Raw genomic sequence first — 27,770 nt, forward strand, 5'->3', positions numbered from 1 at the left:
CACTATGGACAGCCACTAACCAGTCCCCTCTAGGCCTCCAATCCACTTCCAAATCATCACATTAGGCTTCCCAAATCCACCACATAAACAGCCACTACACGGCCCGATTGTTGTACCCATTATAGTCCGCATTTAGACCACGATTAATCAACATAATAGTCCAATCGAGCCTACACTAATCGGTCACCAACCAGATCACCTTAGGCCACTAAATCACTTCCAGATCACCACATTAAGCCACAAGAATCACCATGAAGACAGCCACCATGCGGTCCACAAATCACATCCGCCAAATCCACATAATCGCCTAAATTAATTTCCCCAATGAACAGCCGACCATCAGCCCACTCTAGACTATCAAGTCATATTTAAATCATCACGTTAGGCTCTCATAATCACCACATTACCAGCCTAACTCGCAGCCCACGAATTGCGCCCATTTAATCCACATAATGGCCCGAATCGAATCCACAATAAACAGCCACCGATCAGCCCATTCTAGGCCATCATATCACATTTAAATCATCACCCTAAACTCCCAATTTCTCCACATAATCAGCCACCACGAGGATCAAACTAGGCGCGCTCTATAACCCACAATTGAACCCGAACTTGACCCGAACTCGGGCCGATTCAATCCGATACTTCCAGCCATCACACAGCACATTCCAAGCCGCTAAACCTCATTACAATAATCCCGCTAAACCACCAAATCAGCCACAATATCAGCCCCTAATGTCCTTCGCACGTTAACCCCTAATTACCCTAATTAACCCCTAAAACCCGTCTAGAAATGTAAATTAGCCTAATTAGGGTTTAGGGTTGTACTCACTTGGATTCCTAGGCTCCAAATAGGGCTGAGCAAGTGTCAACGGCGGCTAGACAGCGGCGGTCCCGCGCCGAAACAGTAACGGCGGCGGCGGCGGCTCCGGCGAACGGTGCGAGCGGCGACGACGGTCTAGGCGATTCCACGGCCTAGATGGACACGGCCAGAGAGAGAGAGAGAGGTGGGACGGCTGGACGGCTGGGCGAGGTGGTGGATCCGGGCCGGAATAGTAACGGTGGCGGCGGAGCTCCTCCGGCGAGGTCCTTGAGCGGCCGAGAAGGAGAGGGGGAGCGGAAGAGAGGGAGATGGAGGCTGAGGGGGGTGCGGACCGGTGGCGGCTGGCCGGACGGGCTGGCGACGGGCGAGCTGGCCGGCGGGCAGCAACGACGGGATGGCTTGGTTCGTCGGAACCGAAACAGGGGAGAGACCGGGGAGGAGAGAGACAGGGGGAAACTGGTCTCACGGCAGCCGAAGGCGGCGCGGCGACTTCACGGTGGCCAGGCGACGGAGGGCAGGCCGCGGGCGGCCGGCGGCAGCCGTGTCGCGGCGGTCGCGGCGATGAGCCACGCTCGCGCGCCTCGCGGCGCGAGGCCGGCGACGGGCGGTCGCGGCGACAGACGGCGGCGCGGCTCAGTCGGGGCGACGGTGGCGACGGCGACGTGGCTGGAGGCAGAAGGGCGGTCACGCGGCGTACGGTCGGGCGAGCAGAACAGAAACGAAGCAGAACCGTCGGGGAAGAGAGAAGAGGAAGAAGGAGAAGAAAGAAAAGGGAAGAAGAAGGAGAGAGGAGAGAGAGTGTCAAGGGGGGTTTGGTCTGCATGGGTATGGGCAGATGGGACGCAAGCAGGGAGAAACGTGCGCGGCAAGTGGGGCGCGCAGAGGAAAGAGAGAGAGAGAGAGAGAGAGAGAGAAAAAGGGGGAGAGGGCAAGCGCACGAGGGGAGACGAAAACGTGCGGGCAGGGGTGTTCGACGCGGCAGATGGGGAGAGAGAGAGGGGGAAATAAATTTAAATGTTCAATCAAATAAATAATGCAATTCAACGGCCCATAATTAAAACCGACAACGTTCCGACGGTCCAAATTAGTCCTAGAATATAATAAGGGACAAAAGCCAAGTTAATTAAATCAACTACCACGAGGGAGGTCTACTGGTCCAAACTCGCACCCGGTCAAAAACTCCCCTTTTTCCATTATTCCTGACAATCTCAACGCTGGCCACACTAATATCGACATCGTCCAATTTATTTCGTACCGAAACTCCTGAAAATCGACTGCCAAGTTTGGGGTCTAAATAACGGCAAAATTCCATCGAGTGCGATTCTAGCAAAATCTCTATTTTAAAAACAAGAACCCGAGAGTGATCAGTTCCCTGGCGAGATTCTATTATAAGCGCACTGACGAATTATACGTTTTATAAATCCCAAAAATGAGCCGAAATTCGGGATGTCACATATTTATTATTATTGTTGTTGTCGTAATTATTAGTATTGTTGTTGTTGTTATTGTTATTATTATTATTGTTGTTGTTATTGTTGATTATTATTATTGCTATTATTGTTACTGACACGTTATTGTCGAGAAAAAAAATGAATTAGGCGTGTGTGGGCTAGTAGAAATGAAATTCATGGCAAATTTGCACGGATTTAACATTTGAAAAAAAAATGAATTGCGGGCATTTTTTATGAAATTCGTGGCTAAAATCCGTGGCAAATTTGCCACAGATTTTAGCCATGAATTTCATAAAAAAATGGACGTAGGCATGTGTATGGGCATTTTTTTAAAATTCGTGGCTAAAATCCGTGGCAAATTTGCCACGGATTTTAGCCACGAATTTCATAAAAAATGGACGTAGGCATGTGTATGAGCATTTTTTTATGAAATTCGTGGCTAAAATCCGTGGCAAATTTGCCATGGATTTTAGCCACGAATTTCATAAAAAAATGAATTGTGGGCATTTTTTTAAAATTCGTGGCTAAAATCCGTGGCAAATTTGCCACGGAGTTTAGCCACGAATTTCATAAAAAAAAATGAATTGTGGGCATTTTTATGAAATTCGTGGCTAAAATCCGTGGCAAATTTGCCACGGATTTTAGCCACGAATTTCATGAAAAATGCCCATACACATGCCTACGGATTTGCCACGGATTTTAGCCACGAATTTCATAAAAAAAAGAAATTGTGGGCATTTTTACCACGAATTTTAGCCACGAATTTAATAAAAAAAATGAATTGTGGGCATTTTTATGAAATTCGTGGCTAAAATCCGTGGCAATTATCCGTGGCAAATTGCCACGGATTTTAGCCACGAATTTCATAAAAATACCCACAATTCATTTTTTTATGTCCGTGGCTTTGTTTAGCGACGAACTCTTCTGTCCGTGGCAAAATTCCCTAATTTTGCTCCCCGCCCTCTCTCAAATTTGCCCGCCCTCACCCCAATTTTTCTCTCTCTCTCTCTGTTATTCCTCGGATCCCCCCTTCCGCCAAACACCTCTCCGTCGCTCCCTCCTCCCCTCCACCAGCCATGATGGCCACCCTCACAGCCACTGCCGCCGTCGCCTCCTCCTCCGTCGCCATCCGCCCGTTCCGCTCCCACAAGCCCTCCCGCGCGCCCGCCGGGATCAGGTGCTCCGTCGCCGAGGGCCCCGCGATCTCCCAGCCGAGGGCCGCCGGCGGGGGACTGGTTGATTGCGTGGTGGTCGGGGGCGGGATCAGCGGGCTTTGCATCGCCTAGACGCTCACCACGAAGCACCGCGACAGGGCCCCCGACGTGGTCGTCACCGAGGCCAGGGACCGCATCGGCGGCAACATCACCACCGTCGAGAGGGACGGCTACCTGTGGGAGGAGGGCCTCAATAGTTTCCAGCCATTCCGAGATTGGTACGTTCCCATTCCGAGATTAATACGTTCCGTCGGTCCCATTCCGAGATTTGTACGTTCCGTCTACTCTGATTTTGTGACCTTCTTATTGAAGTTCTCGAGTATGTTCGTGTGTCAACTGATAGATATATCGTCGGATTATTGTAATGGTTGTCGTTGCTCTTGTTTCGTTAGAATTGGGTATAGTCTTGATCGAGAAATGGAGATGATGTTTGTGAGTTTATAGGGTAAATGGGTCAGGATAGGGTGCTTTGCAAGTGTTTGATGAATGACCCAGTTCTCCAATTTGAGAATAGACGTGCAATTTTGGACCTTTTTTTATGCTGTTGTGAATAGCGGGGCGAGGCTCGAATCGGCGTGAGTTCTTTCTTGGGTGTTCTTCCTTTTTTTTTTCTGGGGAAAAGGAAGAAAATGGAGAGGACAAAGCAATCGTTGGATAGATGCTCAAGAACACTCAGACTTCACTTGCAGAAGGTAGTGCTTCATGTGTTAATTTTTGTGAAGCTTTCGTTGGATAGATGCTTGCGACCTTTTTTAGCCAGGTTATGGCTGCTATTGGAGGAAATACTGCAGGTCCAGGTAGGAGGACTTTAATTTTAAGCCCTTGAGTTAATAACTATTTTAGTTCACATTTCTATTATGGTATTGATTTTCATCTTTTGTTTTTATGTGCACAGGGGATGCTGTTGTCAATGTTTACATAAACCATGAAAAGAAGTTTGCTTTTGTGGAAATGAGATCTGTTGAGGAGGCAAGCAATGCAATGGCCTTAGATGGCATTATCTTTGAGGTAAGTTCAATTACATTTTTAACATAATTCTACATTTTTTCTTGCGGTGGATCTGCCCCCTTTTTTCGAGGACATTCATATATCTACAACATTGACAAAACGTTAACTAGTTTGAATTTTTGTGCAGGGAGCGCCTGTGAAGGTGAGGAGGTCCAGTGATTACAACCCCTCCCTTGCAGCAACTCTTGGTCCTAGCCAACCTAATCCTAACCTAAATCTTGGTGCGGTTGGTTTAACCCCGGGTTCTGCTGGTGGGCTTGAAGGTCCTGATCGCATTTTTGTGGGTGGATTACCATATTACTTTACAGAAGTGCAAGTGAGGGAGCTGCTGGAATCTTTTGGTCCTCTTAGGGGTTTTGATCTAGTGAAAGACAGGGAGACTGGAAATTCCAAAGGCTATGCTTTTTGCATTTATCAAGATCTCTCAGTCACGGATATAGCTTGTGCAGCTCTCGATGGCATTAAAATGGGCGACAAGACTCTCACTGTTAGGCGTGCTAACCAGGGTGCAAACCAACCAAAACCTGAACAGGAGAGTGTTTTGTTGCATGCACAGCAGCAGATAGCTCTGCAGGTGAAAGGTTTTTACATTCATCGTTGAGGAGTCCTTTTGCATGGTCAAGTTTTTCTACAATTTCAATTTTTTGGCTAATTCTTGCAATTTCAGTTCCGTGAATTATAGCAGCATTGTTGACATATTCTCGAGTATATTCGTAGTAGTTTTTGTCAGCGTCATCTCCGCTTTTATTTTATTTTGCATCTGTGAGTTGGAACTTTAACTGAGATGTGGTTCATTGAATGTGTGACATTGGTTTCTTCTTTTTAATTTGTCTTGTTACGATTATGTCCTCAAGTCTAAATTACCAAGGCTTTTTAACTTTTGCAGAAGCTTATGTATCAACTTGGTGCACTTGCTACTAAAGTGGTATGTCTAACACAAGTAGTTACTGAGGATGAGCTTAAAGATGATGGGGAGTATGAAGATATATTGGAGGATATGAGACAAGAAGGCGGAAAATTTGGTAAGAACTGTCTATATAGTTCTTGTTAATTTCTGCTCTTATTTTGAGGTTTTTGACTCGCCAAAAGTATATTAATATTTTTGTTCTTTCTTTGTGCTGTATCTCTATTTTACAGCCTTTTCTTGTTCCACATTCTGCTTAAAGAATCGGGCCTAACATTCAGAAAGAAGTTTCCAAAGCCTTATATCTTCACCTAGATTTCAAAATCTAAGCTCTTTTCTTCGTTCTAATGATACTTGTTTTGCAGGTAATTTGGTGAATGTGGCCATACCTCGTCCCAGACCAGATGGAGAACCTTCCGCAGGTGTTGGAAAGGTAATTCTACCACCTGCTATGGGCAATGCTCTTCTGCCTCCCTGGGTATCTGCGTTTGTCTTCATTTTTCTCCCTCTGGGTGTTGGAAATACATGGGTGCTCATGTGTCTTTCTGCTTTTGGTTTTTTTATGACGTTTGGAGGAGGGGGTAAGGGGTGTTGGCTGCTACCATGTTACAATACTCTCCCATCATAAGTTGCAAATTATCTGTTATATTATGATTCGTTGTCTCTGATTCTTTTCTATCCTCTGTGGCCAATGTGCCTACTGTGCAAGACTTAGGAAATGATGGATTTGGGGGTTGATAATGTAGTGCTTTGTTGCCATAAAAGACCTGACCGCAAATTAATAATTGTAGTGCTTTGTGGCCAATCCTTGGTAATGGACCATCCTCTACTGAAAATTGTAGATGAGGGTCGAGATCATGTCTCCTTTGGTGCCCTGAACCAATGTAATGAAATGTATGAAGTGATATTAAATTGCCAATCCAGCATTCTTATCACTGATGCAATTGCTGGATTCCAGAAAATGCTCTGCATGGATCCTAGAAGAAGCAAGATGCTCTGCAAGAACTTCACGATCTTATTACCTCGAAGAGATCCCGAGCATGGCAAAATACCCTTGAGAGGATTATGTTCAAGTACATTGAGCTATGTGTTGATATGCGGAGGGGGAGATTTGCCAAGGATGTTTAAGTACGTTGAGCTAATGTTCAAGTACATGAAAAATGTAGATGAATGTATTCATTTTCATATTATTATAATAGTTTGATGACATTGAGCTATATGTTCAAGTACATGGAAAATGTAGCTGAATATATTTCATTTTCATATTATTATAATATTTTGATGTTATTAAGTGCTTAATCAATGTTAAATACAAATTCTAGAAATTAATTTTGCTTTAAATTACATTTAAAATCGAATAAGAAAATGAAATACATTCATTTTGGTGGGTAATTTAAATTACCCATGAATTTTGCCACGAATAAGTTCGTTGCAAAAAATTGACAAAAAAAAAAAATTGGTGACAAATTAGCCATGAATTTTGCCACGAAATGTGTTCATCGCAAATTAGCGATAAATTTTGCCACGAATAATTAAGAACGATTTTTGCCACGAAAATATTTTGTCGCAATTTCGCGACCAACAAAAAAAAGTTTTTAAAAAAATAGCGACGAATTTTGCCACGAATAAAGTTCGTGGCAAATTAGCGACGAATTTTGCCACGAATACAATTCGTGGCAAATTAGTCACGAATTTTGCCACGAATAATTAGCGACGAATTTTGTTTCGTGGCAAATTAGCCACGAATTTTGCCACGAATAATTAGCGACGAATTTTACGACGAATTTTTTTTCGTCGCAAAATTTTGCGACGGCCTATTAGCGACGAATTTTTTTCCGTCGCTAATTTCGTCGCAAATTAGTTTAGCAACGAATTTTGCCAAATTTTTCGTGGCAAAATTCGTCGCAAAAACCAACTTTTTTTGTAGTGCGAAATATCGCTAATTCAATAGGGATACTTCTGCAAATTTTCATGTTTATATTCTCATCATTGTAAGCTAGACCATTTTCATCTTCCACTTCTACATAATCTTTATCTCTTTCCTTTTTTTTTTTTTACAATTCCCTAAATCGAAATATCATAATCTTTTTTTCTATTCTTATAGATCGTGTATACCTTATTTGGTGTAACTACTTGAGCAAGATGAAAGGAAACTTTCTCGTCCGATTTTAAAGGAGGGAGATCCTATAGGATCCTATCCCAATTTTTCTTTTTCTAGGCCCATAGCTAAAAAACCTACTTTCTTGAGATTACGAAGGTTATGCGAATGTGAAATATTTCCTTATTCCAAGATATTTTAGTTTTGCCTTGAATCATTGGGTTTAGATATTACTTCAGTGATTTTTTATCTTTTCTAAATGGCGGCAACATGCCCCTTTTTCTCATTTATTTCTATCAAAGAATCATAAACGGTTGTTTTTCGCACCTTACACTTTTGATCAAAAGAGTTTCACTAATTCCAACAAATTTTCCTTTTTTGGATTTGAAACTTGCCCAAATTGAATCCTTTAGATTTACAAATCGAAAATAGACCACACTTACGAAGTTGTTCCAACTTATTAATTGGCACTAATCCTAGATCCTTGCCTTAGAAATGAATCAATACTTTCTACTCGAGCTACATCACATGCTATATGCACTACAACCCAAGAAAAGACAAGGGTTCTAGTGGAACAGGACAAAGGATGTTGAGCCAAAAACATCTTCATCCCTACATAATATAATAAAATAAAAAGGATATGTGTAAAAACCCACAAATGATCATGTCCTTCACGTCGCACGTTACTTTCTACCACCATTGTTTTTAAACAAAGCTTTACCATAACATTCCTCTAGTTTGGAACTTATATGTAATTGATTCAATTAGGGAATCGCATTTTATTCACGTATTAATCATTCATTCACAATCTTGTTGTATACAAATTAATATTATTATCCAAATCAGAGCAAATATAAAGGAAAAAGCCATTGACATTTTTTAATATGCAATTAACACATATTTCTTTAAAAGGAAATCTTTAATTTGGGCTCACGCTATTTCTGCCCTCTAAATGGCTATAACACTCTAATTTGTTGAATTAACAAAAATAGCATTAAGAGAACTAATTAATTAAAATCACAAATGGATAGGGTGAAAGTTGCTATTTATTGCAAACACAAAAGGCAAATATTGTCATAAAAATATAAGGGTGTTCTTATTATTGTACTCGAGTGGATAAGTGTTCTCATTAAAAATATATGAGTGTTCATTGTCATAAAAATACAAAAGTTGCTACATATTGCAAAATCACAAATGGAAAGATTGTTCTCATAAAAATATTGTCTAAATGCCTTTAGTATTTTGTCATAAATACAAAAGACAGATATTTCCGCCGTCTAAATGGTGTTTTCATTCCACCATTTATGTTATTCCCATTCGTTTTTATATAGACTTCGTTTTCTTTTTCTTCTGCTTACTAATGTACTCGACTTCTTTCTACAAAGGATTTTTTAATGAGTTTGCACCTTGATGGTGTTCTTTGTTAATCTTGATATTGACAAGGTTTTGGGTCCTAGTTCCTTTTACTGCTTACTCAAGAGTTATTTGGTGTTTTATTATGGGATAAATTAGGGATAGTAAATTCTCGACATTCATTTTTTTTATTCGACTGTAACCCTTTTTTATACAAAAAAAAATGTACTTGTTGATGTACTTTCAAGTTTGAATGTCCATCATTAAATTTATCAGTACACTTTATTAATGTCCAGGAAGTGAAAGTTAGAAGGTTTTCACTATAAAAGTAATGCACAATAAAAAGAAAATTTGATAGTAAAATACAAGGATGAAATAACCATTAAGTTTATCACTTAGATTTAATTATTTCGTAATTGTTCACTCTCTCTCGACTGTCTCCATTTTCTTTTTTAAATCTTTTTTTTTTTGGATACCGTTTTAGTTATGTACGTTAAAATATCCAAACGGTAGACATGGCAAATAGTCCACGCAAAGAGTGAGTCAAGCACCAAAGAGGATACTTGAGAATTGAATTTAAATGGTACATTTTGGTTTGAAATTTAATTCGATGCGTAAGAAGTTTTCAAGACGCTTTCATTTTCAATTTTAAAATCGAAAGATATTAATTTTTTGAGATAAACATATCAATTACAAGGGTAGTTTCTCACATATTAGGGCAACACATTAGACAGGACTTTTCAATTTTACCACATTCTATAATTGATATTTCAAATTTGGAAAGTTCCCCATTTTAAATTTTCCACTTACAAGCAAGCATGGTTAAGTTTGCTATACATTGTAATCAAAATGTGATTGCACGTGCATCGATTCAATATCACTCCGTAGATGAATAGCAACAAAACAAATTGGACACTCTTTCGATTAGTTGAGTCGAATGTGAATGACCAAAAACTTCGATTTCTTTGGAATTTGTTTATTTGAAACATGGATATTGTTTACTTTTCATAGTCTATTCGGATTGGGTAAAATTGGTTTTTGGGTCTTTTGGGCGGGTACGTGCCTCTTCTCAAAGTTTTGTTCAACGGGGGGGAGAGGTGATCGGTTCCAAGGTAGGTAGGTTACAGGTTTGAAACCTAGAACCAACTCTATTATAACTAATTTTCAATTTTTGGAATCTGGAATCTACCATGTTTTTCTAGGAACCTGTTTTGGAACCTATCTTATTTTTCTGGTCCGATTCAAAGTATACTCGAGAACCTATTTTTCTTTTGTTCCTTTATCTGGTTTCATTTTTTCCAGCAAAATAATATTAGTACAATTCAAAGTAAAAGATGAATAATAAAAATCACTATCCGCCATAAGCAACAATCCCTAAGATGAGCAATAAAAATTACTATCCATCAAAAGCAACAATTTAAAATATAGTAATACTATGATCTATGTTTTTTTTTTAACACAAGCTAAAAATCGGTTCTAAAACCGGCCCGGATGGGTCTTCACTTGGAATTGGAAACCGGAACGGTTCCAATCAGTTCCCAAAAAATGGAACCGATTCCCATACCAGTTCAAATAGGAACCGGTTACCGGACCTATTTTTCGGGTGGTTCGGTCCGGTTGCACACCCTAAATGGGGGAAGCTATTTGCGACATAAAAACATTATAGGGTAACTTTGGGGGATTAGTGATCAATAAAGGGGGGCAATATGGAATTTTCTAAAGTTAAGTCTGTCATACGCAGAGTCACGACTTAAAACGGCGCTCCTTCTCGTTGGACAAAAGAAGCGCGAAGAGAATCGGGATGCTGCGGAGGAGATAAATGCTCTGCAGTTTTCAAGAGTCATGCTTTCGCTTCTCATATGGATGTTCCTCGCTTAGCACGCCACAGGTTGGAACTTGTGGAGGCACCATCATTGCTTCTGGTAATCATCCGTCTCTCTCTCTCTCTCTCTCTCTCTCTCTCTCTCTTAAAATGCATGCAGTCCGTTCTGATTCAGTTTGTCTAGCTTTTTCCCCTTCATTTTCGTTACAAGAAAATGGTTTTTTGGGGTCGATTCTGATTCTCTTTTGCACATTCTTTTACCTGTGAATTTGATACGACTTGTTTGTTATTTTATTTCATGAGAGTGATGATATCGTTTGCTCTGTTTCTCCACTGATTGAGTAGGGATTGAAGTGAAACCTGGCAAGCCTTATAATCACGAGCCAAATGGATCGAGGCTTCACATCTCCCAGGTAAGACCCTTCTCTGTTCTTTGATTTTGGTTCATTGCAACATGGAAATGTCCAGATTTCATCAGGTTTTTATTGCTTTTCCTTCTAAGTGGATATGCGAAATTTTGGGCAGGCGACACTCGGGATTGGTGTTGCCACCAACAAGAGCACGGTCCAATGTAATGTGGGCGATGCGAGTCCTGTATTTATATGCTCCTTGTTTCCAGGAAAAGAAGAATCTGCTCAGATAAATTTGGAATTTGAGGAATCCCATCAAGTCATTTTTTCTGTTCTCGGTGTTCGCAGTGTTCACCTCACAGGTTACTACCTGGGAAGAGGTCGAGAATTTGTTGATGACTTGTATCCTTGGTTGAGTTATTACATGTCGTTTCTCATATACTTTTGTTTTTTAATTGTATAAGATGATGGGTTGGGTTCCATTACATCATTTTATCCATGCAAACATTATACATGTTGGGGTGAGCTGAAAAGGTCAAGAAGTACAAATCAGTGTCCGAAGGGACTTAAACTGTTTTATACACTAAATATAGAAGCTTCATTCTAGAGTTCCATTCCTTTATAATGATTATTAGAGAGTCCTACGGAGAAGATATTGCGGACACAGAGACAGATATTTCTGAGGACGACGACCAGTATGAAGATAGCTTTATCAATGATGGTGATGTTGAATTCCTTCCACCTTCTCCTATTCCGAATAAATCAGGTATTCGTAGTTTAACAATGTTCTTTTCTTATTTCTCATGATAAGCTTGTCGATGAGCTTCTACTTGGAAAATTATGTATGCACAGCTCTTCATTCTTTATTTCTAAAGGAAAAGAAATTCTCGATTTTGAGAACTCAATTAGATTCTGTATAAAAAAAACAATTCGGAATCTATTGTGATTAGCTGTCGATGTCACAACAATGCAATAGACCATTTTGCTTTGTTAAATTACACATCTAAAATCCTTGGAGTTGGTTTAATGCTTCGTTCAATTCTTGACATTGCTTAAACTCTTTTTGCTTGATATCAGTAACACCTACAAGCAATTACAACAGCATATATTACTAATCTTTCACTTTTTTCAGATTCAATGAAACCTTTGAATAATTTGCATTTTGGGTCACTATGTACCAGTAGTCCAGCCATGCATTTGTAAAATGAAATGTGAAATTCGTGCACTGAGTCTAGTCTATTTTTACTGCTAAAGATTGTTGCATCAAAATCTTCTGATGAGTTGCTTGCATCCTGCATCGAAGTAGGACCAGTCAAAAACCTCTAGTAACTCGTTTCTGGAGGCAAAAGGCAATATCCAATAAATTGTTGCTTTTATCTTTTAGAAAGAAAGATTATTGATGATGAAGTATAAAGAAATTGACCTTTAAAAACTTCGCTGCCAGCATTTTTTTTTATTTGGATTACTTTATTGATAATGTAGTATCAACTTTCACAAACAAAATATACTAGTTGTGTAACCATAGAAAAAGAATATGATGTTTGAGCAATTTGTATGATTATGTGATGACCATAGAAAAAGAATATGATGTCGGAGGATTCTGCTTTTATTTTCATGATTGCCAGATAATCTTATGTAACTGATATCATTCTTCACTTTGAAATGTGAAATTGCTTCTCCTTCTTGTATTCATGTGATGTCATTGGTGCTTTTTATTTTTGGCCTTCACCATGATGGAGTTGTCATATTGTATTATTCTGTTTGTTATGGATTTATTAATGTTGTATGATCTTGCATCATGCCAGATTATGTTTTATAGTTCTTAGCATTCTTGACTTTGAAATTTTAAGTTGATTTTCCTTCCTATATTCATATGATGGCATTACATGGACAAGTACATATATGTTGGTTGCTCTTATTCTGCCCAGTTTTGCATCTTCAGTTTAGGAGAATGTTTATATGGCGTGTTTACAATGTGAATTTTTAACGACAGAGAAGGAGAAACCAAACCACAAGAAAGCAAGGAAGGGAAAAGACCATCGTCAACGACTTAGGAAAAAGCATGAAAAGGGCGAATCTGATAAGGTCAATAGCTTGCCACAACAGAATTCCGAGGCCCTGTTGCTAGAATCCGACGAGGAAGATTTCTTTGTATCCTCTCTACTTAAGAAAAAGTCTTCTGCGAAGGAGTCAGAAATAAATGCCCCAGTTGTAGTCATGGAAACACCACTAGATTTTGTCAAGAAGAAGCGAAAGCAAGATGGAAGCACCGCCGTGAAATCAACTGAAAGTTTGTCTCCTACTGTTGTTGGCGGTGAACCTGGAAGGTAATTGATTAAATTAGAGACATAACAATATATTACCTGTTTTACTTCTTCCACAAGAAGAGAATTCATTGATTTGCTGGAAATGCTTCGTGTTCGCACTAATCTCAGTTTGAATAGGTTGTGTAATGTCTAACCGAAGATAAGTGGTTAAGGAATGGACTCTTGACTATTGTGAGACATGGAACTAATGTTTTAGTTACTCAACTAAAGCAGAGGGCCTCCCTATAAACATTATAAAATCAGGTACACATGGATGCGTATGATTTCATCTGACATCTCGATACAATGGAATCAGCACTGCAAAGAAAATGAAGAGTAAATTGCATATCGTGGAGGGAGAGACGCAGAATCAAGCATGGCAGGAAGATAAGGAGCCAAAAGCTGATGATCCGAGTCAGAAGTGAGTACCTTTATGTCATTACGTTCTTTTTGACCTCTCATTATCCAGACTCGCATATATAATGGTGCTTGGATGAATGCATTGATCCTATAGCTGGGTGTCCTAGGGTTCATTCCACATGTAATCTTTTGACGTGATGTAGCAACAAGAGTTGGACCCCACTTGAAATAATGAAAGACCACCATTTGTAGGTCACCCCTTTCTACCTTTAATTCATGTCAGTGACTCCACACATATGTATATGATGAAAGATTGAAGTACTAGAAATTTTTCAAAATGATTGTGCTTGAAGCCTTCAAGCAAACTTCAGAATTTTTTGTCTTGGAACTCTTATTGTTATGGCTTGTTGCAGATAGCTAAGCATGAATACTTCAAGAGTAAATGTTGAGCGATGACCTTTCTACTTGCATTTGCAAACAATTTGTATTAAGTATAATGGCAAGCACTGGTCGGTTGACTAGACACTAATGACAGTGGTTAAACAATCCTTATAACGAGGAAAAATTGAACTTTACCTGGGTTTTTCTTATCTGTGATGAGTAGGAGTTCTGCTGTTGAAGTTGAGCAAGTTCCAAGCGGAGAGAATTGCAAGAAGTCCAAAAAGAAGAAAAAGAAGGACGATAGCTTGCCACATCAGAATCCTGAGGCCCGGTCGTCAGAACCCGATGGTGAAGATTTCTCTGTATCTTCTCCACTTGAGAAAAAGTTTGCTGCGAAGGACTCGGAGACAAAGATCCCAGATGTAGTCATTGAAACACCACTAGATGTTGCCGAGAAGAAGCAAAAGCAAGATGGAAGCACTGCCGTGAAATCATCTGAAAGGTTGTCTCCTTCTGTCGTTGAGGGTGAACCTGGAAGGTAATTGACTGAATTGGAGACTTAACAAAGTGTTACCTATTTTACTTTTTTTATGAGAAGAAGTCATTTATATGCTGGAAATGCTTCAGCCTCGCACTTATCTCAGTTTGAATAGGTCGTGTACTGTATCAGATGACCAAAGATAAATGGTTAAGGAATGGACTCTTGACTAAAGTGAGACATGGAACTTATGTTTTAGTTACTCAACAAAGTAAAAGGCCTTCCTTCAGACAAAATGTTTACATACATGTGGAAGCACATGATTTGATCTAACATCTTAATACATTGGAATCAGCTCTGGGAAGGAAATAAAGAGGAAATTGCAGTTCATGGAGGAAGAGATGCAAAATCAAGCGTGGCAGGAAGATAAAGAACCAAAAGCCGATTATCCAACTCTGAAGTGAGTACCTTTATGTTTTCATGTTCTTAACGGTCTTTCATAAACCAAACTCACATATGTAATGGTACTTGGTTGAATGCATTGATCATATAGCTGGGTGTCCCAGGTGTAATCTTTAGACGTGATGTAGCAACAAGAGTTTGGACCCCACTCAAAATAATGAAAAAACTCCATTTGTAGGAGGCCCCTTCCTACCTTTTATTCCCGTCAATGACTCCGTGCATATGTATATGTTGAAAGATTCAAGTACTAGCATCTCACAATATGATTTTGCTTTTAAAGCCCTCAAAAAATGTTTAAAATTTTTCCTTTTGAATAATATATTTGGAAAGACCCCTTGATTTTTTTTAAGACTGTTTCGAACACAATTGGTACATCTTAAAATAGCTATTACTCAGACATATTTACCCTCGGCCTCTTCTAGTTTTTTTTTAATAAATGAGAAAGGATCTTAGAACTCTAATTGTTACGGCTTGTCAAAGCAGATAGTTTAAGTGTGAATACCCGAAGAATAATTGTTGAGCAATGACCATTCTACTTGCATTTATGAACCGATTTGTATTAATTCACTTGTCAAGCACCGGTTGGTTAGGTCGACGCTCGTGAAAGTGGTTAAACAATCCTTGTAATGAGGGAAAATTGTACTTAAAGTAGCTTCTCTAAATTTGGGATTTTCTTCTCTGTGATGAACAGGAGTTCTGCTGTTGAAGAGCAAGTTTCGAGCGGAGAGAATTGCAAGAAATCCAAAAGGAAGAAAAGGAAGAGCAAACTGCCAAATGGGGAAGAAAGAAGAATGTGAAATCTCTCTCTCTCCATCCTTAGAGAAAGATGATGGGAAAGAAGCAACTGCTCTTTTTTGTGATTTGTTTGCAAGACCAAAGTCACCTTTAAGTTCGAACTTTCTACTTGAAATCAGCTTATAATTGTGAGATGACTTATGAGGATTTTGGACTACACATTCGTCATTATTATTCTTATTTATGTTCTATATGATGATGTGATGCATGGCTGATGTTATTAGATTTTGTAAGAATCATAGATTTTCTGAGTTTAACTATATATTAGGGGTGATCGTGTCACGCCCCGAAACCCTGAAGTACGCGACATCCCTCTTAAGTCGAATTAGTGTGACGTCCCAGGAAACGTCGCCGACCCAAAAAGAACCCATCAAAGTTTAATCGCGGCGGAAACATCAAACACCCAAATAATAATTTACCTGGGGTGCTAGGGAGAATAAATTGCCAAACCACCAAATCATATACTATACCTCAATTTAAGCACAATATCAATTTACAACATAAACTTATGCCACAACCGCCAATTTATAAACCACAAAGCAAAATATACACATTGAACTACTAAACTGCAAACCACCGATATCACAAAAGATTAGTAGCCTGGGTAACGCTACACCAAAATGGAACACTTCCAGACTCTTCCTCAGTTCCAAAACTAATCCCTACGCCCTCTAGATGGCGTCCGCTCTTACTCACTCTCTTCGGAATCCTCATCCGAATCCTCATCAGGCACAGCTTCATCCGACGACTCCAAATCGGCCTCAATCTCGATCGGGAATTCTACCACATCATGATAAGTATGCATAACAATCCCAAATACGCTGCAGCGGCGGCGGCATAAGGTTCATGGCTCGGGCGGGTGATCTACAATGGTTTGGTTGATATAACCATGAGACACTTCTCAATAAGTACACAACCTAACCCTTATCTAGGCTACCACGTATTCCAGACAAGTCCAGACACCGAATCAAGTAACACACCAACAACGTCCACACAATCGTACTAATAATCACATGCGATCCTACCTGGGATCCATCATGCACATCCATGCATGTCAAACAATAATACAGCCAATTCGTTTATATCCATACTCATCCAGCACCATATCACACGAGGCAAACCACACTCACACACTAACTCACGCCATGCGTCAACTTTCACCATCTTCACGCGTCAAACCAAATCCAGCTCACTCTCAACTTTTCCACCACTACTGCGACCGCGTAAAACGCATCAGGCCAACGGTCTTCTGACCTCGTCAGGCATCGTCACCCCGTCGGGCCGAGCATCGTCACCTCGTCAGGGACGGCATCGTCCCGCGTAAACGAACACGCCTCAGGACGGAATCCTACATTCTCAACTTTCCTTCTTTACCGCGCCCGCGTAAAACGCATCAGGCCAACGGTCTTCTGACCTCGTCAGGCATTGTCACCCCGTCGGGCCGCGCATCGTCACCTCGTCAGGGACGGCATCGTCCCGTGTAAACGAACACGCCTCAGGGTATCACTTTTCCAACCAATCCTACATTCCCGTACCTTCGTTCCACTCATTTCACATGTATCACACGGCCACACATACACACGGCCACACACAATCTCACGCCTCACACTCACTTCGCAAATGCACATCCTTGCCACACAAACACCACACAATCACACATGCTTGACACGTGAGCTCATCTTGCAATCACACCACACACCTCACGGCCACACACACAGGGCACACGGCCACTCAATATTCAGCCCAACAATCATTCAAAAATCAACCAACAACTTCAACCACTTTACAAACACACCATCCACATACAAACACACATTCAGGATCAATTCCCATCACAAGGGCAGCAACTATTCAACCTCGACACCCCCACCATTCCGCAACATAAAAACGAACATCCAAAGAATCGGGGTAAAATTGGGCAGTTTACATAGTGACCGAAATCCCATTCAAATAAATAGTAAATGAACTCCAAAAAATTATGAAATTTGGATATGTTGCGTAAAACATCTTGATAAACATTTTCCGTGAAGAACTCGAAACCCAGTTCCAACTTTAAACACCTTTTTTGTCACTTGAAGTCAGATGCAAATCAACCCGTCCGGTCAGGCCGCCTGACCATAAAAATGCATCTCATCCAGTACCCAACTCACTTTGGAAAGCCTTGAAATTTTTATATGTCATAGTCACAAATGTTCCCAATTTTGTGAAGTAAATATTTTCAAAATAGGTCTAGAAAAATTTATAGAAAATCGGAAAGACCAGAAGGTTGGGTGAACAGTAAATCCGGCAGACTGAATTCGGTCCAAAGATAGACTTCCGAATGGCCTCAAATGACTTCCAAAATTTCCAAATTAAATTATGTCATACTTCAAGATGTTAGGAGCAACTTTTATGAAGAAAACTTCCTCAAATTCGGCCCAAAAAATTTTCCACAAAAACAGCAAACCGGATGGGTACAGTAACTGCGAATCCGAGAATCACACCAAACCTCCCGGATTCGAACCCCAATTGACTTCTACCGAATTTCAACCGCCAAAACTCATTCCCAGACGTCTAATCCAACACGCAACAGCCACTAATAGCCACGATCAGCCACCAACAATCACGATCAACACCCTAATCAACCCTAAACTACCCTAAACCGCGTCTAAACGAGTCCGATAATACCCGATGTCCTAGGCAAGGGTTAGATTGCGACTTACCGGACTCTAGACTAACTCGGCTAGAGTAGAACGGGGTGGCGATCGGCGCGGCGGCCCGGCTCGGCGGTGGTGACGGCAAGCGGCGGTGGTGAGCGGTGGCGATTCAGTCGGGCGGTGACCGGCGAGCGGCGGCTCGGCGAGGGGAGGGAGAGTGTGATCGGAGGGGGGGGGCTCTCGGTGGGTGAGGGGGGGCCGAATGGGGAGAGAGAAGAGAGAGAGAGATAAGGCTTGGTCAATCTTGGTGACCAAGTTTTGACCCAAATGCAAAAATGACCAAAATGCCCCTCTCTAACCTTTTTAATCCAACGGTCGAGATTCGATCTAATCTTGAAATCAACGGCTCGGATCGAATCTTACTTTAAAATATCCAAGGGTATTGTGTCTTTTCCAACTTTGGGGGAAAAATGACCAAAACGCCCTTGCCTCATAAACTAACCCTTTAAAAAGTCTTAGAGGCAAAACGGTCACTTTCCTCATTTCTCGCCAAAATTGAATTTTTCTGAAGGATCCGAGAAAGTCCAAGACTGAACATGCTAATAACAACGTCGTCCAAATGTCCTGTCGTGACTTCCTAAATTTTCCATGCCCAAATTGGTCTCTAATTTAATAACTGAATTTTAAATAACATAACTTGAGCGTGTCTCGAACTAATGGGCGGCTTTTGGGGAAATTCGCATATTCGACCCATGACTGTTACTAAATCAAGTCACGTGCAAGTTCGTTCGGATCGTGACGACCTCGGTTGTCAATGTAATCGCGAGGATCGATCGCTAGTTCCAACGCGCGCGATTGTTCGGTATAGGTTCTGGATCGTTCGTCAACTCACCTCGTGGTCAAACGGAATCATCCGTGATCCACTCGTATGACAATGACGAACTGGCCCATAACTATCCTAAAATCGGCCTACATTGGCTCAAAATGTCACCTCGACGATTCTATGGTCGAAAGTCAGTTCACGACCGAATTTCTTTAGTTGCACGAATTTAAATCCCTAATTAGCCCTTCCCTAATGGTTAGTATCCCAGGAATGACCAATTCCGAGCGAGACCTAGCTACAAGTACGTTCATAAAATCACTCATTTTATAAATCCCAAATGGGCAAATTTCAGGATGTCACAGATCGGCTACAAGGTAGGTAGGTTCTAGGTTTGGAACCTACCCTGTTATAATCGATTCTCAATTTCTGGAATCTGGACCCTACCCTGTTACAATCGACCTTGTATTAGAGTTTGAGAAAACTTGGGATATATCTAAATCCATACTTATAGGAAAGTTTAATAAGTTATGCACAATTGCTATTGTATTGTATAATTACAAGTGGAATGGTAAGAGTAGGAAATGATTTTGCGATGAGTACAGAACACAATATTGTTCTACTAGATAGATATTAGATCAGATGATATTTACCTGTGAGGATGTATAGAAGATTATTATTTGTCCTTAGATGCTTTAGATAGCAATGTAATTAGCATATCTCACGGATGAACACTATTGGCTGAATCACAGGCAGTCCGTAGACGCTCATGAAGAGGTTCCGTCTACGATGCATCATTGCCACTCGAAGACAAACACGTGGGCCTCTTCCTCGATGAGTTGGTATCTTACGTGACCAACTTAGCCTCTAAAGCTCGAAGTACGTTCCCGATCCTTCTAGAATCTTCGAGAGTCTTGTAGGTATCTTTGTATGTTAGAAAATGCACTAACATTTGATAGGAGGGAGATTGTAATAGATGTCGGTTGGTTGGAAGAGGGCCTTTTGAGGTACTTTAATATGGTATTGGTCAATTACCAAGCTAGGATTTCATGTTATGAACTCCTTGGCAAAAAATTTTCATAAACGAATGTCGCGACCTACCTCCTGTAAGGTCCGCCTCAGGAAAGCGGGTTTAGAGGTAAGTATTCATGAAACGGTCTATCACGCCCTGATCCCCGCAAGCACACAACATCCCGCCTAGGTCGTTAAATATGCGATATCCCAGGACATGTTGCCGACCCAATCAAATCACAACGATAACGCAAGCGGAAGCAAACTCGAACTCGCCATACAACATACAATTAAACGGGATAGTAGAGAGACATTTGATACACATCAACGAAATACTTTTATAAACATAACGTCAGTAACAAAATATACACTTGTAAGCCATCTATGAGACAACTAACTGCGGACCATGTGTAACAAAAAGGGTCAAGTGGTCGGTTCGCTTAACTCCTCTAATCAAAAGAGGGCTTCTCAAAAGTCAGGATTTCTAAACCTATCAGTCACCCCCATGATACCCAGGCAACGTCCCCGGATTGGACTCAAAGTACTTAGGCGATCCCGGATCAGCCATGTCGTCAGACGGCTCAGGTTCGGAATCAATAGGCTCCGGTTTGGGGTCATACTCCATAGGCTTCAACTCGAGATCCGAATCTTCAGGACCAGTGTCCAGACTAGTAACAACTCTGTCTGGTGGAAGGATCTCCATGAGGTCCCACTCTCCTACTCCGTCATCAGGGTGAACATCAAATCCCCGAAGTGGACCAAACAACTCGTCTCCGTCCCGGTAGAACCAAGCCAAAAAGGTATGTGGTTTCCAAAAGGTCTCACCCTCGTCTACCCAAACAGTGCTAACATGCCTAATTTAAACCCTATCTTCTCCCACTGGGTATTCCGTCAACGTATGCTCCATATGCATCGCTACCCCAAAACGTTGCGGTGGACCATTCATGTTCATGATCGGGGGTCTGAAATGTTTGGGATACAACAATGAGAATAAATCTCAATAAGTAACTACCTAAGCCTCGCTTAGGCTAACGCGTACCTCCAGACAGTTCTAAACATGCAATTCTATCAATCAACGTGCCACATCAATCACAAGGGCCCTTACCTCACCTTGGCACATACACAAGCCTTGCACATTAGAGAACCGCCACAACATGGCAAACGCTCATCGAGCATAACAACCCGAATCAAGGTATGAACATGCATAACACACTTAATAATCTAGACATGCTCAACATTAGTCTCAAACATGACATTCGATAATGCATATCGCACTGACTATATCCAGATTATTAACGGCCCCTCGGGCTCCCCCGAACCCGCGTAAAACGCATCAGGTTATCGGTCTTTCGGCATAACGGGGCATCGTCCCGCTACGTCAGCGATAGCAACGTCCCACGTTAAACGCATCAAGACGGCATTCCATGAGGAGCATCAATCCGACCTCCACGCGATTGGCATCCGAGCCCCCACCGGGCATCCAATAAATTGGGTATCGTCTCTCATAAAATGCATCAAGACAAGTTAAATCCCCATGTAAGACGTATCAGGACATTATATGATCATACGAGCATTCAAGCACTCAAACCAATTCTCATCTTTTCGATTCGTCAAATGCCATTAAATCCGTACTCGTGTAACAAAAAGCCACGCCTCTCTTATGCAATAATAACACCGAGTAGTCCCCGAGAGAGAGAAAACCGAAGTTACACATAACCGGGGCTATTCTGGGCGGCTGACACAGCAATCGAAATCGTCTCAAAATAAATAGTAATTCAATTCCAAAAATTCTAAATTTTGGATATGTTATAGAAAACAACTGGATAAATATTTTTCATGGAGCACGAAACCCAGTTCCGACTGTAAACACCTTTTTTTTTTCACTCGAAGTCAGACAGAAATCAATTCGTTTGGACAGGCCGCTCAGCCTTCAAAATGCATCTCAATCAGTACCCAAATCTCTTTAGAAAGTTTTGAAATTTTTATATGTCATAGAAACAAGTGTTCTTAACAATTTTCGTGAAGGAAGTTTGTTTAAAAGAGACCTGAAAAAATTTATAAAAATTTGGAAAGACAAGAAGGTCGGGTGAACAGTAATCCCGGCAATTTTGAGACGGTCCAAAAATGGACTTTCGAATGACCCCAAATGATATCCAAAAATTTCAGATTTAAATTATGTTATACTTCAAGATATTAGGAACAACTTTCATGAAGGTCACCTCCTCAGATTCGGCCCACACAAATCTTCACAAAAATAACAAAACACAGAGGCAGATCGACAACCAAACCGAGATCAACCAAGCAAGAACCAACAAGTAACCAAACTCATCCAGCCACTAAACCACCTCTAAACAACCCTTAATCAGCCCCTAAACATGTCATTAGTAACCTGTTATCCTAATCAAGGTTTAGGGAGCACTTACTAGGGAGCCTAAGCAAGATTATCAAGCAAGGGGGGCAGCAAGAGCCTTGGCACGGCAACGGCTACTCCGGCGAACAAGCAGCAAGGGCGGATGGCTGACGACAGCTCAAGTGGTCGGAGGTGGTGCTTGTGATCTCGGTTGGTGGTGGTTATGACCAAGTGAGCAAGAAAGAGAAGGAACGAGAGAGTGTCATGGTGGGGGGTGCGAGAGGCGAGCGGCAGCGGTGGTGAGTGGCTGCCGGTGGCTGGACAGCATGGTGGTGGTGGCGGCCGACTAGGCTGATCACGGCAAGGTGGAGGGAGAGAGTCGACCAAATGAGAGCAAGGGAGGGGAGAATGAGGGAGTGAGAGACTTAATCACAATGAGAGGTGAGACTTAATCACAATGAGAGGTAAGAGACAAGAGTGATAAGAGTGTCTACTAACCCCACTCACAAAACCACAATACCAACTCTACTATCTCATATGCAAGGGTCCACATTCCTTCCCCTTTCCCAAGCCAAGATCCTAGGGCTCTCAAATTTCCTCTCAACTAATTACACAAAATAACAAATGGCAAGCAAAATAAATAAGCAAGGAGAGGAGGGGCACAATGGTCCATCAAATTCGACCATGGAGGGAAAACACTAAAGTCCAAGTTGCTCTTCAATGTCTCAAATGAATTCAAATATCCTTGGGGTCAAATGGTCTTTTCTAATACCCGGTCCAAATTACACTTTTCCAATAATTCCGAGCGATTCAGTAGATGGCCACACTTAATGAGACGATATCCAATAAATCTTCGTGGAATCTTGAAAGTTTGACATCCCATTCCGGATTCTAATTCATGGCTAAAACCAATCAATCACGACTTTAGTGTATCTCAAACTAATGGGTGGCTTTTAGAAGTTACGCGTATCGACCCGTGGCCAATTCAAAATCGAATCACATTTAAGCTTACTTAAGCCATGGCAACCTCGGTTATCATGTAATTGCGAGGGTCACTTACTAGTTCCAATTGACCCGATCATTCGAATTAGGTTTAGGATCATTCGAAATTCATACAATGATCAAGCGAAATCACCCGCGATCCAATTATATAATATTTGCAAATCATTCCATAACCATTCTTGGATCGGCCTATAATGGCCCAAAATATCTCCTCGTCAATCCTTATGATCGAAGTGTCGATCCATGGTCAAGTTCTTAGGTCCACGTACTTGATTCTTAGCTAGCCATTCCCTAACGGTTAACGTTCTCAAGAGTGATTAATTCCGAGTGAGATCTAACTAATAGTGCATCGAAGATATATATTCATTTCATAAATCTCGAAAATGGGTCGAAATTCAGAATGTCACACGATCTGTATGGCACATCATAAAAGACGGTTTACCGAAGCGTCAATTTTTTGGTCATCCATATGGTCCATTGATCATGAACGTGAATTTTTCCTAAATCCATATCTCGTGTGACCGCGAATTGATTTTATCTTTTTTAGGAATCCCCACTAGCCTAGGTCAGGGGTCGGCTAGAATACCCAATTGAAACGTAGGAGTTTCGTTTCGGTTTCTAAGAAAACTAGAGATCATGGGTTCGGGGACTAGCTTACGTTAATGTTTCCACTAACGCCCTTTCAGTACTGCTAAACTTATCATGGTTCTTATCTAAATTGTCATGCATTTATTTTTTTACCATTTTCATACCAAAGTCTTAGTCTACTAGGTGATCATGCAATTTATTTTTTGTATTTTTCATTTAAGGTTCTAAAATAATCCTATCTTAGTCTAAAAAAGAAAAGAAACAAACAATTGATTTGAAAAGACAGTGCATAAAGTGAACGCCCAATGTATTTAAAAGGCGAGCTAATCTAAGCACTAGAAAAGAAAACCCGCAACTCGTTGGGTATTTATTATAACACGAATATAAAACTCAAGACATGGCTGAGCATCAAATGATATACAAAAATAGACTGGATTGGACATCGGTCTTTGACCACCCTCTTCGAAGTTATTTGGCCATCTCTTTCATGGACTTGTTGACACTTGATTTTTGGTTCATTTTTCAGTTTGACATAAAAATCACAAAATTAGGACTAGAAACCTTGGCCATGCTTAGGAACCTATTTCTAAACAAAAAATAATTTTTCTAGATTTCTCTTTAATTTTATTTAATTTATTTTAATAAAATTAGGAAGAAAATCAAGAAAAATACCAAATGGAATTCAAAAATTTCACAAAAATAGTCATTAGTTTTATTTTAATTCCAATTTTATCCCTACAAGGTCAATTTTACAAAATTTAAATTAGGAATATGTTTTTCCCCAAATTTGGGCAATTTCATATCCTAATTGAACCAAAAATCCAATTAAGCCATTTCTAGTTGTTTTTGGGCTATAGTGTCTTCGAAACAATTGATTCTGGGACCTTGAATTGCACATTGGTCAGTCCAATTTCACAATTTGATGAAAATATCAAAAATTCCCAAAAATTAATTGAAAATTAGGGATTTTACGACCAAATTGGGGATTTCATTCAATTTGAAATTTTCAATCAAAACTTATACCTTCCCTAGGGTTAATTGAGCATGGGTAATTCAATTTTGGCCTCAATTTTGCTTAATTAGGTCATTTGGACACTTAATTGAACAAAAACCCAACTGAACCAAATTCAAATTTCGGAATTTTTGGCCTAATTAAAATGAAAATTCAAATTGAACTCATATTCTATGGTAAAACGTATCAAGGAGCCTAAATTTGGGGTTAAGATTGCAAAATGGGTCAAATTGGGGTTTAATTTGCAAATTTAATCAACCCAAGTCAGCCGGGTCGGTCGAATCCAACCTGAACCGACCCGAGTCTTCATCTCCCTTACCCGACTCAGTTCCAAACGGGGAAATAGAGGGAAAAACCTGCTCGGCCCACCCCTTTGTCGACTTAGTTCTCCATTTCTAGCACATGTCAAAGGGAATTGACAGTTGGAGAATCTCCATCTGTTCATCCCCAACATACCTAATCGACTGGGGAGTCAGTTAGAGCCCGGAACGGCCCCGGCGAAGTGATAAAAAGGGATGGGAAAGCTTAGTTCCCACAGAGACCACATGTTCGACAAAAAGCCAGAGAGAGAGAGAGAGAGAGAGAGAGAGAGAGAGAGAGAGAGAGAGAGAGAGAGGGAGAGAGAGAGAAAACTAGAGAGAAAGAAGGAAAACCAAAGAGCGAGGGGAGTGGATGTCCCCTGAGCCGAGTGACCGGCGCTATTCCGACGAAACGGCGTCGGCGAATCGGTCTCCCAAGGAGGACCTCCTCCCCAGGTGAACTTAGAAGGGCTAATCAGGAAGCTCTGAAACTAAGCTCCGATCAGCCGATCCAAGACTTGACCGGCGAAGCGAAAGTCACAATCCTAAAGAGCAAGTGTATGAGGATCGTCTAAAAGCCCCCATTTGGTTCGAAATTTATGATTCAAGCTCCGGCGAAGAAGGTAAATACCTTTTCTCAACGCCCACCACCTGTTTGTCAAAATTCCAGAATGAGAATCTAAGTTTCATTGAGTTTGACCTTGTGATTTTCTCTGTGATTTTATAATCATCGATGGCTTAAACATGTTTATGATCAATTATTTTTGCATTTGATGCATTTTGGATTTTAATTTGTACAATCCATGAGTCGGTCACCTACAAAACACTTCGTTGGAGCAACCAGGCCTCACCGGAGTTCCTCTCCACAGCCATTGGGCATCCCAAGTTAGTCATTCTTGTTCCTTGATTGTTTTGATCATTGTTTTAATTGATAGGATGATTAAATGGATTAGGTTTAGTTGAAAACGTTAGAAAGTTTTAGGATTAAACAGTTTCAAGTTAGGATTTTTTAGGTTTAGTTTTCGCTGGCCGGTGGTGGTCCGGTGGGGTTAGGTGGTTCGAGGGTCGTATATAGTAGGCCTAGGACCATTTGGGGTGGCCGGAACATGATCGGAAGGTCGTCGGAGATTAGGTTAAAGTCATGATCCTAAAAATGCAATATAACATTTGATACACACCAAGTGTTTGTGAAAATACACCAAAGAGCAATGCCAAAAACAGTGCCGTTTTGGCACCGTCCCCGCTGGAGCACTAATTGGCACCGATTAGCCCGATCTGACTTGGTCGGACCGATCTGAACCCGCTCGGTCCAGTTCGCCCCTGAATAAAAAATTAATAAAAAAACATAAACATTCAAAAATTTGAGAAAACTTTTAGAAAATCCATAAAAATTTTAAAAAAAATTTGAAAAATTCATAAAAAATATTAGAAAATTCAGAAAATCTATAAAAATTTGAAAAATTCTGAAAATTCGTAAAAAAATAGAAAATTTATAAAATCCATAAAAATTTGAAAAAATTCCAAAAAACCCAAAAATGTAAAAAAAAATTCCGACAAAAAATTTACATAAAAAGTTTTCAAAATAAAAATTGAGGTTTGGGAGAGTGAGAAATTTAACAAAATTTTTTCCAAAAAACAAATAAAAAAATAAAAAATTCCAAAAATTCACGGAATGACTTAGAATACCTGTGGTCACCTGCTTTGAGTGAAATGTAAATTTTTTGAGGTGCCCAAGTGGTTCCCCCAAAAGGGGTCTTAAACCCTAAAAAACGTTAAAAAATAACACAATCCTTTAAATGTATAAGCCTTTAGGGCTTCACTAGGGTTTTGATGTTTTGATTGATTTTCTTTTTAGAGACCATTTTAGGATTGCCATTTGTGATTTAAATTGGTTGCGCATTTCTTTATTTATAAATTTCTCTTAAATTAGAACGGTTAGAATTAGTGGATAGGCCTCGTGAACTCGCATGACATGTTTAGACACTTCAGATCATTTTAGGTATCGAAAAGGCGTTAGGGATCTCAATATCGCGATCGTTAGCGTAACCAAGTCCCTTTACCCATGTAATCTCTGGTTCGTAGAATTCGGGGTAATTCTCCCATATCTCGATTAGGTTTCTAGTCGACCAATAAGGACTAATGGCGACTCCAAAACAAACCATAAGTTAAATAGAAAACAAAATAACAAGAACCCGCTGTCTCGTGAGGTATGGTCAAGAAGAGACCCTCGTTCGTTTAATAAAACAC

At 40.6% G+C, this 27,770-nt stretch overlaps 2 protein-coding genes across 2 annotated transcripts; both read left to right on the plus strand.

Annotated features, from left to right (window-relative positions):
* The first annotated feature begins 3,284 nt into the window (after positions 1-3,284).
* On the plus strand, positions 3,285-7,537 carry LOC115680393 (splicing factor U2af large subunit B-like). Its single transcript, XM_056305249.1, has 8 exons — positions 3,285-3,706; positions 4,043-4,285; positions 4,384-4,496; positions 4,624-5,070; positions 5,383-5,518; positions 5,766-5,833; positions 6,359-6,562; positions 7,505-7,537. The coding sequence occupies exons 2-8, from the start codon at positions 4,225-4,227 to the stop codon at positions 7,535-7,537; spliced, it is 1,062 nt and encodes a 353-aa protein (XP_056161224.1). The 5' UTR covers positions 3,285-3,706; positions 4,043-4,224.
* A 3,103-nt stretch (positions 7,538-10,640) lies between these two features.
* Positions 10,641-15,998, plus strand: LOC115680415 (peptidyl-prolyl cis-trans isomerase FKBP43-like). Its single transcript, XM_056305268.1, has 9 exons — positions 10,641-10,773; positions 11,019-11,086; positions 11,199-11,425; positions 11,659-11,789; positions 13,017-13,350; positions 13,646-13,750; positions 14,294-14,608; positions 14,904-15,008; positions 15,702-15,998. The coding sequence occupies exons 1-9, from the start codon at positions 10,671-10,673 to the stop codon at positions 15,805-15,807; spliced, it is 1,494 nt and encodes a 497-aa protein (XP_056161243.1). The 5' UTR covers positions 10,641-10,670; the 3' UTR covers positions 15,808-15,998.
* The last annotated feature ends 11,772 nt before the right edge of the window (positions 15,999-27,770 follow it).

The sequence above is a fragment of the Syzygium oleosum genome, unplaced genomic scaffold, assembly GCF_021117445.2.
Source record: "Syzygium oleosum isolate NSW1041296 unplaced genomic scaffold, Sole_v2.1 Sole_v2.36, whole genome shotgun sequence".
Classification (NCBI taxonomy): Eukaryota; Viridiplantae; Streptophyta; class Magnoliopsida; order Myrtales; family Myrtaceae; genus Syzygium; species Syzygium oleosum.